The sequence below is a fragment of the Labrus bergylta genome, chromosome 14 (genome assembly GCF_963930695.1).
Source record: "Labrus bergylta chromosome 14, fLabBer1.1, whole genome shotgun sequence".
Lineage (NCBI taxonomy): Eukaryota > Metazoa > Chordata > Actinopteri > Labriformes > Labridae > Labrus > Labrus bergylta.
Genome location: NC_089208.1, coordinates 18,321,512 through 18,334,170, shown reverse-complemented (window position 1 = coordinate 18,334,170; position 12,659 = coordinate 18,321,512). Strand labels below are relative to the sequence as shown.

Genomic DNA, 12,659 nt, shown 5'->3' with positions numbered 1-12,659 from the left:
GCAGACTGCAGTGATGGAAAATGTTGTGCTGTGGGTCTTCACCTGGAACCAGACTGCACCCTCCACTTCTGCAGCTTTCTGTGAACATCAGCAAAACCAAGCACTGATGTGCCGTGCCATGAAAAAAAAGAAAAAAACAGGAGATTGTTCTGCAGTTCTGCCATGTCAGTGTCAGAGACAGACTCGTGTGACCCGGCTAACACATCCATACTTGGGTGGGTTTATGCTGTGTGAGCTCACAAGCTTAAATTATTAGAAGCACAAACCGCCAGAAAGAGGCAGACAGCAGAAGGGAATGGAGTCGGGGTTGGCGGCGGGGAGTCTTGAGATCCTACAGGGCTAAAAACACAATACTTTATCTCCTAATTCAAGAGGTATAAAAAAAAAATGGAGATTAGAGGAATAATTGCCCAATTTAATACTGAAGAAGTTATAAATTTGAATTGTGTATCCGATAATTAAGTAATGGATTAGTGAATTGCTTTTCAGTTAGTTGATTTGGAGGGAGGATACTAGTCATATGTCTCAATTAAACGGGCACAATAAATACCAACACAGGTATCAATAGCTCTGGGTAATATGAGAGTAAAAAAAGACCTTTAAATTGGTGAGGTGAAGCAGAAATAATAATAACCTAACTGAAGACCAGTTGTTGGCTAGAAGCTAGAACTAGAAACAAGTATTTTGGAGGATTTTAGTCTTCATGGAGCAAATCTTGGTGAAGGCCGTCTGTGCATTCACAATCAAATGTCAAACACCCTCCTCTGTCCATACTGTATGAAGGTGAACAGCCTGCAGCAACCATAGACTGTAAAGGGCAGCAACATACAAATAAGCAACTATAGGGCTAAGGACAGGTGTTGGGTGTTTACATTTTTTCAGTTGTGAAACTGTCAAAACAGTATTGGGTGATAAATGAACATGTTATGATGAAAATGATTTTAAAAAAGGAAAGCTGAGATGTTACAAACGAGTAATTTTCCACACAAGTTTAGAATCGCTGCCAAATTAGTAACATTGTGCTTCATGCCCCAAAAATACAGTTACAGATCTGCATTTAGTAGAAGTAGCATTAAGCACAATAAGTGACAAACTAGAGACTTTCCAATTCAGCAGCTGGCTCCAGACAGTGTGTGCAATATCTAGCGAAGTGTGCAGTAAGTTTGTCAAAGAAAAACTCAAATCACAAACTAGCATTCACAAAAACAGCTGTAAATTAAGAATACATTTTATATTATCTCTCAAGCTTTCAATATGGTTGGTCACAGATTTGACAGAAGGTTCATATTGTTTATATTATTGCTTATAGTACCTTACATTAACCTTAACATAGTCCGTTTAGTATCTACTGCTTTAAAGCTAAGCCAGATGTCCAACTGAAAACATGTGCAGGTGTCTGAGTACTCATCCTCACTCTCACCTGTGTGTAATCACAGGCGCTAATATTCCACCTCCCCTGACATCACCACTCTAATTCAAACAGGTTTGTTACTGACCAGGACCAACGATACTATTAACACAGTTACTTTGACACAAGTGAGAGCAAATATTCTCCTTTAAACACACACTTGTAGCTCAAACTAAATTATTGTTCTTCAATATGTGGGATAGATTACAAATACATGTGTCACATTTTAGAGATGGTTGGGACAACAATTGTAGGAGTTAAGCAGAAAATATATCGTATTGTATCCAATAATTGTATCGGAGCCAAAGCACATTGATTTAGCATATTGGGCTGTTTTACATTAGTTGTCCTTGGATTAATCTTAGGACACATTAAATGGTAAATTGTTGTCGCTCAGGAGCACTCAGAAGTTTGAGAGTTATTTAAATACAAACAATGAATGTATAAAATGAACCAGGAGATGCAGCCCCATCCTCCTTGAACAGTTCTGATTATCTTAGCATATTACTTTTCGAAATGTTTTCGCAAGTAGATGAATAATTAAGCTAAACGTGGGGTGAAGTGTATAATTTCAGGCCGGGTATTTCAAAAACTATGCAAAATATGCGCATTTTAGAACAGTCATTTCCTCCTTCATTTCAAAGAGTGTAGGGGTCAGGGCCCAGACTCCACCCATTATCTGTATCAGAGAGAAAGGGGAAAGAAAAAAGAGCAGAAGAAGAAAAGAAGAAATCAGAAAGAAGAGTATAACACTACTGCTAGAGAGGCCATAGACAATGTCGTGACTGACACTCTGTCCCTCTTTCAATCCCTCCGTCAACCTGTTTTTCACCCCCTTTCCCTTCCGCCCCGTCTTTCTTCTGTCCATGACGAGCAAGTATGTGCAGCGGTTTTCATTCTGGGAACCGCAGAACACTTCACACCTGAACAGTACATCTCACACATATATACGAGAGTCTTTAATTGAATACTCACAAGCACATGATGCACATAGAAGCACTGGACCAGTTCTCAAGAGAGAAAATATTAGAAAAGCATCAACACTGTTACTGTGCTAATACAAAGAGAACAGCTTGAAGACTAAAGTATTTGCCAACATACTTTCTGAAGGTTAGCGTGAGCACAGAATGATCCATCCTTTTGATTCATTGATAGAGCACCCCTTAAAGAACGTTCAGTTTGTGCGTTGGTATACACCCTTTCTTACTAATCAATCCCCTCCCTAATTTTCAGCTGACATGTTTGGCAAACTGGTTTCTTTTCCCTGAGCTTGTTCAGCGCTTCCTATTTCTGTAACTCCCTGCTAAATATTGGCTTTGATAATATTTGAACAGGGAATGAATTTGCATAACTGAATCCAGAGTTTGTCTGCAAGGGAAAATCTGCATAAAAAGACTCAGGGGAACAAAGAGGTGGCGGAGAGAAGACAGGGGAGGCCATTTCAAACACAAGTCATTTCTGATCAGACCTTTTTTTTTATAAACAATTGATATCAAGCATAAATATTTGTATTATGTATAACATGATAATGACCACTTTCATAATGGAGTGAAAAGAACAGCATTATATATTATTTTAATTAACACCCTCACACTGCTGTATGTATTCTTTTACTTTTCTGATTCATATTCTCCCTCAGTCTTTTTGTGACACAGTTGATTAGACCACAGTTTGACAAATGTTTTCAAAATATATAAGCTGAGAACCAAAGTTAGAAAATGTAACTTGTTGCTTAAACAAAATGTTGAATGTCTGTGGTGGACGTTGCAGATCATATGTTATTCATCATAGCAGAGAATGTTTGAGAAGCGTCATGTGCATGTGCAAAGCGAGACAAGAGGATGGAAAAACTGTACTCGGAATATAATAAAGAATACAGGACTGAAGGGCTTTACAACATCTGACCAGGACTTCGACTCAGTGGAAGATGAATACATGGCAAGTCCAAGCAGACACCACAAAGGCCTTCATAAAACGGGAGAGGAGGGCAGTCTGGCATCAGTCGGTGACTTTCTCCAGCAGCCGGAGCAAGGGTTACAGTAGGTTTAGTTCCTGAATGCCAGGATATCCACTTTTTCAGGACATGCTTTTTCAGGACATGCTTTTTGTCCAAACCGAACAATAAAGTAAATAAGTGTTGAAAAACACTAGTACGTAAAAAGCTTTTACCAAACATGACACTGTGTACATTTATATGCCCATAAAAGTAAACTACACAGCATGCTTATAAGTAAATATTTACTACACGATATTCCTGCCATTGACCATTCAGGAGTTAGTTGAAGCGGCATCACTGTAATATCAAACAGGATCCACCTCTGGCACGCTATTTAATTGCCAAACACCCCATCATGTGTCCTCTATTATGGAGCAGTCTCATAAAGACTGAGATAAAGTCCTACAGCTGTTCTTCCTAGAAAGAATAATATCTGCTTTCTTGAGTGAAAGTGAGAGTTATGGACATGCAGGTTTAGCAGGTCACCGAGTTCAAAGGTCAGACCCCTAGACTGCTGTTTGACCATGGATGAGAGAGGGGCAGTAATGTGTCAAATGGGTCTTTGAATCCCTCTGGAGCTGAACATCATCTCTGCACAACACATAGTCCTATACGATCTTTATAAAGCCTGCTACTGCTGTGCTAAAAGGATACTTCACAATTTTCCTGCTCATATTACAAACTAAATCACCTTAACATTGCTTCTGCTATGTTCTATGCCTATTTGAATGCAAATCGTGTTATGTCCAGCAAGCACAGATCATAACATGAACAGCATAAACAAGAAAAATGCTGACGAATTTACGTGAATCTGAGTTTTCAGGGGTTCCGATCCTATGCTCACATGACACAGAGCTCAGGGGCCAGAGGTTAGGTCAAGGGGGCCTTGTAATTAGTCTGTCTATAGACCAACCATGCCTCATAGGATATGCACCATTTGTGGCATCTCACCCCTGACCTATGGCTCCTAGACTCAAAAATATCCCCACCGTGTCAGGGGTAGACGGTGTACCGGAAGCTGAACTCCCACCCCTGAGAAAAGAGAAGGGTCATTGGGGTGTGAGCATCGATGCCTCAATAGGATCACTCAGGCTCGAGCGCAGAAAAGGTTTCTGTGTTTGTTTCAAAACATAACGTCTTTGTTCCTATGCAGTAACTGGATTGGAGGCTGTCTATCAAGACAGTTACAGTTGAAACAAAAAAAACATTTAATTATGTAACAGGTTAATCAACAGGACTGTTATCTGAGACTACGATGATAATCAATTCATTCATTCAAGGAACAATGCGATAATGTAAACTGATATAGCAAGAAGTAAGATCATATCGCTCATGTTACTTAAAAACCAAGATGAAGAAACAGGCCAACAATTTCACACAACATTTTGTGTATCAAATCTGTATTCCTATATCTTCATTTGATATGTATTGATGATGATGATGATGATGATTTTCAACAGCATACAGCCCTTGTTGCCATATATTCCAATTCAGATAAATAGCTTACCCACAGTGTAGTTGGATGGGATCAAATATGTATACCATGAAGCTGTCGAGAGTTTTCACCTGCAGTACTAGGCCATACATCTTCTCCTGCAGCCCCGGGGAGAATGATGGGAAGCAAGCTCCTGAAATGTGACCACACTGGTTCTTGTCATGAGTACTCCTGAGTGCTAAACTCAACGTTTTTGGGGTAGAAAAAAAGCGAAAACAACCATTCTAACAGAGAAAGTATACTTATATAAGAACACACGCACCTGCCCCGAGTAAAGTACATTTCTTTCACTAACCAAACTTGGTTAAAAATTTGATCGTCCACTTTAGGGACATTTCACAGTAAACAGCAGAGGGACCGCCTGACCAACAGTGTACAATGTGGTGTTTGATATCAATTCATAAAAATACATCTTCTTTTAATATATAATAATAGATGCACTCCTGCAAAACAAGGTCAGCAACAAAAGGACTGCACATTGTAAAACCAGTACACAAGTACAAAGGCTACTTTACCCTGTATAATCCTGGCGCAATGACTATTAAAGGGAAGGATACACCCCAGGCGTTACCTTTCACCTGAAAGCATGATGTTGAGGTGAAGTGACAGTTATGCTCCAAGCCTTACATAAGTACAGCATGTGTCTGTTTTGTGTTTGCTATAGACTTGAATTAAAGGTGAAGGCTGATTGCTGGTATGCTTTTGTCACTTCAAGTGTGCACTTAGAAGTTCAATCAAAATGTCAGTGTTGTATCGATATCTGTATGACCTTTCACATGATCCTCTAAACAGCTGGATAGAAACTTCTCATTCTGTTCTATTTCTTTTATATTTTATGCTTTTCTGCAAAGCTTTTCTGGACTCGCCTGCTGTCATGGCCTCTCTCCCTCACTGTCAGGAGCATTGGTAGTCTCTATTATTCATCACCTCCACTCCCAGGCTATTTATACCAGCTTTTACAGTCAGTCCATCTTTCCGCCCTGCTGGCTGCATCTGTCTACACTAATTCAGATATTTCAACTTGGACATGCAGTTTTGGGCTGCCTACGATTTTTTGGCCTGAAACAGCATCACTAAATATGCCCAAGCACAGTAGACAAACATATGGGTACAGTTAATTTCATGTGTGAAGGTTAATGCATCATGCAGCCTTTGAATTGCTGTGTCACTTAACGTAACAGTACATATATTTAAATGATAAACTAACAAGTGCTTAAGGTTCCATACTTCTTAGTTTATCAATACTACCCGAATGCCTTTAAAAGAAGTGAACAATGGAAAATACCTCTGAACTGGGAACAGGAAAAAATTACTGTCATTCTATATGTATATTCTATATGTTAATAGATTTCTTCATGTCTTGTATATCATTATTCCTCTGCACCTTTCTGGAGCTAAACATTTTGTGCATGATTTTAAACTCAACACAGCTCTGCAGCTTACTTCTGGATTACTCCCTGAGGTATTAGCTCCATTGAAGGGCCTCCAATATCTCATTTCCCCTGGGAAAGAGCGCCAAGTCACTTCACATGCGAGCATCCACCATTCCAATGAATAGGAAAAGGCTTTTAAAGCATGCAATTTCTGTACCCAAGCCCTGGTTATCTGTAGGCAGGAATGTGTACACTGAGTGTGTGTGTTTGTTTGTGTGTGTGTGTGTGTGTGTGTGTGTGTGTGTGTGTGTGTGTGTGTGTGTGTGTGTGTGTCTCCATGCGTATTGGCCAATGATGGGCACAGCTGTTCAATTTAATACCATGGACGACGCGCAGAGCCAAGATTACAATTTCAGCCAAAAATGCCCAATCATAAACCGTTTTAAAAAATTTAGTGGGCCTGTCTGGGATGTTCATAAAATGTAATGTTTCTATATGTGCAACATCAGTCAATGCTTTAAAGTTTAAATGATAAAATGATTCAAGTTTATAGCATAATGCCAGTTTGGTCTGAATGTTAATAGCATTTACCTGCAGAAATGACTAGCCACCAATTTGAAGGACATAACCCTTACAATAGATAAACAAACAAACCTCAAAGCGAGCAAAAAACATTTTTCATGAAGAGGAGAATAAATGTAATCTTAAATGGAGTATCAGAGCTTTACTTGATCAATTACAAATCATGAAGAGCAGCAACGCCCTCTAGAGGACAATACAGCTCAATGCATAATTCACATGAACGCTTTTGATGAGGTTTGTGTCATATCTGTGTCCTGATAAACAACTTTAAAACGATTTATCTTTTCCTCTTAAATACTGTAGGCCTACGTTTGTGAATTAAGGGTGTTTTCTGCAGTTTTCTTACCTCTACCCTGGCCTTGCATCTCTTTGAGGAAAGACCACCGGTGACCAAAACAGATATCTGCCATATCTGAGACATATTTTTGGTGAAAGAGCACCTGCGACAATATTTGCAGTTTCAGTCTTAAATTTACTTTATTCAAATTCATGGAATATTTCTGTTTCTCTCTCGTCTCTGTAGGCGGAATTCGACCCACTTATCATGGCCTTTAGGGTCTATACAGTTAAGTTACATTAGGTATATTAGATAAATTAGGGTCTCCTACAGTCTATGATGATCATGACCTAGAGCACTAGCTAATGGGCAATATTCGACACTAGAGATAACAATTGGTCTAATTAGTTTGTTACATTCATTTTTAAATCAAATGTATTTATTTATTACAAAATTGCAATTAAATTAAGTCAATAAACGTATCAAGAGAAATAACAACCAACAAGGTATAGTTTATTCAGCAGTCCAACGACGAGTGACGACACACAAACTGTTTACAGTCCTTCACAAATTATTGACCGCAGTAAAGGGTTAACAACTCATACTTTAAAATGTATGTCTTACCTGAAATTACATCCCTGCCGTCTTTAAGGGGATGCTAGCCCACCTCGTTATCATGACCATTGACTGCGTTGATAAGCCTAATTTAACGTGTCAGAGTTCATGACCCCAATATATGGCCTGAGACCAAAGTCCCGTTGTGCAACCTTGCGCAACAGTTCACTCAACGTGCATCATTTAAAGCCCACACATTTGATTCCTATTTTTACTAACCAGTAGCCTACACGCTTTCTGTTATTGAAAACTTGAAAAAAATATGGATTATGATAAAGTAAGGAAACCAACATTCAATGTCAAAGTTGTAGAACTCAATTACAACTCTCAGGACCTTCACATGAGGGCCACAGGTTCAAGTAAAAATGCAGGATCCTATATGCTACTGTAGAGTTTGTACAGCAGAGCTAAAACAACTTATAATATTAATATTCTGAAAGCACTTTAGACACAATGAAAATTGAATTTTGGGAGTTTGGAATCCAGGCATTGAGTATTTGATTTACCTTCATTCACTTTTGGGAAAGAGACATTGAAATATTTCATCTCTATTAACTCTCCATATTTTTATAATCTAATGCTGCAGCAAAGTGGAAATTCCTCATGCCAGGTTTTCACCTAATATTTAAATTGGACAAGGAATGAGTGTCTTTACTTAAAGATACATCATTTAAGCAAACATTTTTTAAATCCACAATCGTAACGAGCACCATGAGTGATGGCTTTCCCATTTTAGAGGCCTGTAAACCATAGCCAGGCAGTGGAACAAGAATAACTAACTGCTATGATATGCAGTCATGAATGATCGTAAATTCAGCTTTGTTTAATGTATCAACATGTTAAAACATCACACATGATTCAGATGAATAGACAATTTATTGATTAGCGCTGTAAATTGTATACATCTGTTAACAATTCTTTGGGACCAAAACTAATCAGCAGACACATAAACCCATACAAACTGTCATGAAGGACAGACCGGGTAAAGCTTGGCTTACCTACTCTGGACTAGACATTAAAAATCCAGACAAACGAAAAGGACAAACTGTCATATCAAGTAGCTATGTTGGTCTTAAGTGCTGTGGGGAGAAGTCGTTTCTAGTACGCCACACTGATTGATTGTTTACTGGGTGATGCCGATGACTCCACAGGCAAGACGTCCACCAGCGTTTCCAGTCTTTAGACTCTCGTCATCACCTCCTTTTCCAAGGTCATCAGCCTTCTCATGAATCTAAACACGTCAGAAAGATTTGATTTTAATTCCATTCAATAATAGTTCACACCTTTGAAGATAAAAAAAATTCATGTCTGCACTTTTCCTTACCACCATAGTTCTTCCAATGATTGAGTACGGGCCAGTGAGGGTGAGCATCTTATCTGTGATGTCTATCTTGGCAACATTATCTGCTCCTGCCTTTACATTCCCCAGATCCCCAACGTGCCTGTTCACATTTTTTTTTAAATGCACATTAAAACAATTACTTCACAGACGACATAAACATTTCCTGCAATCAGAAAAAGTCACAGAAAGCAAGGATTATATTTTACAGCTGCACATGAATACTCTAAACTGAAAGCTTTGATTGAAGAAAGCATTAGCCCAGAAGACATCCTGCACAAAAGTTAGAATATAGAAAGTGCTATGAACAAGAATAGAACACGTTTTTGGAGAAGTGCTATTACTATTGTCCTGGAAAAATACAATTTCCTTGTAGTTTTGCAGAGTTATAAAGCCCATTCTTTTAACTAGTGGAAGTAATGAAACTACTTAAATGTATCGTCAATAGTTCATATGTGCATGTCACTTTGTCCCTGAATGATTGCTCTCGGCAGGTGTGTTATAAAGCTAATTTTGTTTCACTGCAAAGAGTAGAAAGCAGATATGAGTACAACAGTAAAAGGAAAGGGAAGGGAACTACTTCCTCTATTTTTCTAAAAGTAGACGAAGAAAACACATTCAATAACAATAGTGACAATGACTTCTCTTTTCAAAGTAATTTTATTTTGTTCCTTTGAGCTATACAAAAAATATGGTAAACTTATACAATTAGGAGACTTACATTTATTACTACAACAGTGTGTATATGGTTCTGATACATTTTAAAATGTGCAAAAACTGTAATTATGAAATTATTTTCTAAAAATTGTAACGACCCATAAGCACTCTCCCCTCAGACTACACTCACCTCTCTGCATCCAGAGGACCAGCATGATTCTTGCTGTGGGGGTTGTAGTGAGGGCCTGCACTGATGCACCCTGAAAACAGAAAAGACACTTTTCATACTCAGTCTGGCAATGCAGTAATATTTATTATTACTAGCAATATTGTAAAGGGTAATAAAGTCACTACTTGTTTCAGAAGCTCACCGTTTGTGTTGTCTCCAAATGAATGGACATGGAAACCATGCTCACCAGGAGTAAGGCCTGTGATTTCTCCGCTCAGCTTCACAGGGTCTGACTCACTCTTAAAAAAAAAAAAAAAAAAAAAAAAAAAACAAGATAAACACGTTTCATTTCGAGGACAAAGACACAAAAGAGCTGTCAACGACACATGGCTAGTAGGATTTATGTGAGCCAAGCAAGGATCATTTCCATCTCATTCTTATGACCCAGGCAGTCAGTAATTAGTGAAAAGATGTTCATGGAAAACTAAAGAGAAGTTATTCAATTGGTATTTGATTTTGAAGCCATGAGACATCAATGAAAAACAATTAAAAATAAATCCCCTCTAGTGAGAGTATACCTTTTACAAAAAAAACATAATCTCCTTGATCTCAATAAACCTTTGCTCAATCTTCCAATGACAAGGATTAGCAACGCCCACCATGTTTAGGTTGCTAAGAAACACAACAAACATGATGTTGCTGTTGTAACTCAACTGACATGGCATTGAGTCATCCCTTGTTTTAGCTAAAATAATGATAAATCTTTTTTTTTTTTTGACGTATTTTTGACGCATTATCAACATTTTACATTACAACAAAGTAAATAAAAAGGTATGGAAATGTTCTTATAAATCTCAGGCTGGACTGGATGTGCTGACTGCAGAGTCCATGCTTGATTGACAGCAGATATGACGCTGAACCTCAGCAAGGGAATGAAATATTGTATTGTTGGTTGGATTGAGGAATAAGGGCCACACCAGAACGTTATCAGACAAAAGTGATAGTTGCAAGTATGATTCCATCCAGGTATGCGTTTTTCATTGCACATGGGGTGTTTACTGTGATTCAATTGAGCAAAAACTGTTTCGAAAGTTAGCTTTCTCCAGCCAATTTATTTGTTCTCTACACCAAGTAATATGCAGGACAATACACAACTGAAATCTTGATAAGGAGACCATGTCATGACAGATAATGCAGCCCTTGTGCAAAGCCACTGGAGTCGAACTTGTGACTAGCAGGCTGCTGCCTATCTCAGTTTGCCCATCTGCACAGGCAAGAGTGATACCATTATTGCTTTATGCTGGTAGCATCCAGATATGGTTTCCACCCATGTAGACTAATAAAATGTATTTAAGTCAACGTAAAACTAGGGAGCATCATCATGAAACATTAAAATTAAAAGTTTTCCCTCTTGGTTTTAAGTTTTAAACTTAAACAAGTCAATCCTGGAGTAGATGCATAACTGTATGCTGCAGGAGACAAATTAAATTCTCTTATAATTGGACAGATTTTTTTTTTTACAACTTTGCAGTAGTAGCATAATGCATGATTGATTATCAATATCGATATATAAAACAAACTCAATAGTTTCTGCAAAACATCTGCTATCGTCTTTCAATAGTCAGAAATTGTTTACATATTGCACATTATTTGCACAGCCACCCCCCCCATTCCTCTCCACATCAAGGCCAGATGATCGAGGTTAAGGGAACATAAACAGGCAAGTGACTCAGCAAAAATATAATTAGTGATTTTGCGTGTCTACCGTCAACAGAGAAGCTAACTTTTTTTTTTTTTAAACAAAATAACTCGCTCCCTGTCCCTGGCATGGTATATGGTTAAATTAATCCCACCAGACTGCAAATATTGACGCTGCAAAACGTCAATGAAAACGTGTAACTCGTGCAACAGGAGTTTCCTACACACACGCTGTTGATCATATACAAAAAAAATCACAGGCCATTATCGTTCAAAGGTTGATAGTCTACTGAAGGGACAATATTTGCATGCAATTAAAACTAGTTTGCACATGCGGCCTTATTTTAATTGGCAGTGACAACCAGCAGACAGTGAATGACTGCGTGCGCACTTATCTAACACTGATGTTTTGTAACAAGCAGGCTAACGCTAAAAGACATTTAATACATTCACACAGCGTGAAGTAGCCTGGGATAAAAAAAAAAAAAACTCAGCTAGGTATGTGAATGCTAGATGACTTTTCATACCGCCAGAAAGCTATATTCACCCTGAATACCGGGTCTAACTTCCTAACCAAACTGGCTCCAGCAGTATGACGAACGAAGCTAGCTTAGCATTTCGAGCGCCAATGCACCCTGCAGGATGCACGTCAAAACATCATTTACTTTCAGTAAACATTACTATATGGATATCTTTTTTATAGAGGAAAATATGCTCTCCTTACATCTTGTTGAAAGTACACCGTCCCACTGGCTTCTCCAGCTCCTTTCAACACGCAAACAGCTTTCACCACCATCTTTGCTGTAGTCTTCAAAGGACGTCAAGTTTCCTCAGCCACTGATCTGGCCCGAGAGAGAGGGAGACAACCAAAATATGTATACGCGTGGTGGGCGGACCGCTGTTTAAGACAGCCAATCACAGCCATGCACAGCCGACAGAACATATTTTGATTGGCAGCTGATGATTACGCAGGAGACTCGTAAAGTTAAAGAGGCTGGGTCCAAAGCAAAGACGACTGGGCTGGTCGACAAGACTGTACGCTCATCCCTT

General features: G+C 38.6%; 1 protein-coding gene across 1 annotated transcript; it reads right to left on the bottom strand.

Annotated features, from left to right (window-relative positions):
- Window positions 1-8,603: 8,603 nt before the first annotated feature.
- On the bottom strand, window positions 8,604-12,491 carry sod1 (superoxide dismutase 1, soluble). Its single transcript, XM_020639859.3, has 5 exons — window positions 12,334-12,491; window positions 10,114-10,210; window positions 9,933-10,002; window positions 9,071-9,188; window positions 8,604-8,977 (listed from the first exon to the last, which is right to left on the bottom strand). The coding sequence occupies exons 1-5, from the start codon at window positions 12,403-12,405 to the stop codon at window positions 8,870-8,872; spliced, it is 465 nt and encodes a 154-aa protein (XP_020495515.1). The 5' UTR covers window positions 12,406-12,491; the 3' UTR covers window positions 8,604-8,869.
- Window positions 12,492-12,659: the final 168 nt, after the last annotated feature.

Excerpts from the sequence above, each read along its gene's own strand:
- sod1 (XM_020639859.3), bottom strand. The coding sequence starts at position 12,405 with ATGGTGGTGAAAGCTGTTTGCGTGTTGAAAGGAGCTGGAGAAGCCAGT. Across the intron at positions 10,003-10,113 it reads ATTTGGAGACAACACAAACG|GGTGCATCAGTGCAGGCCCT; the intron begins GTGAGCTTCTGA and ends TTCTGTTTTCAG. Across the intron at positions 8,978-9,070 it reads TCATTGGAAGAACTATGGTG|ATTCATGAGAAGGCTGATGA; the intron begins GTAAGGAAAAGT and ends TGACGTGTTTAG.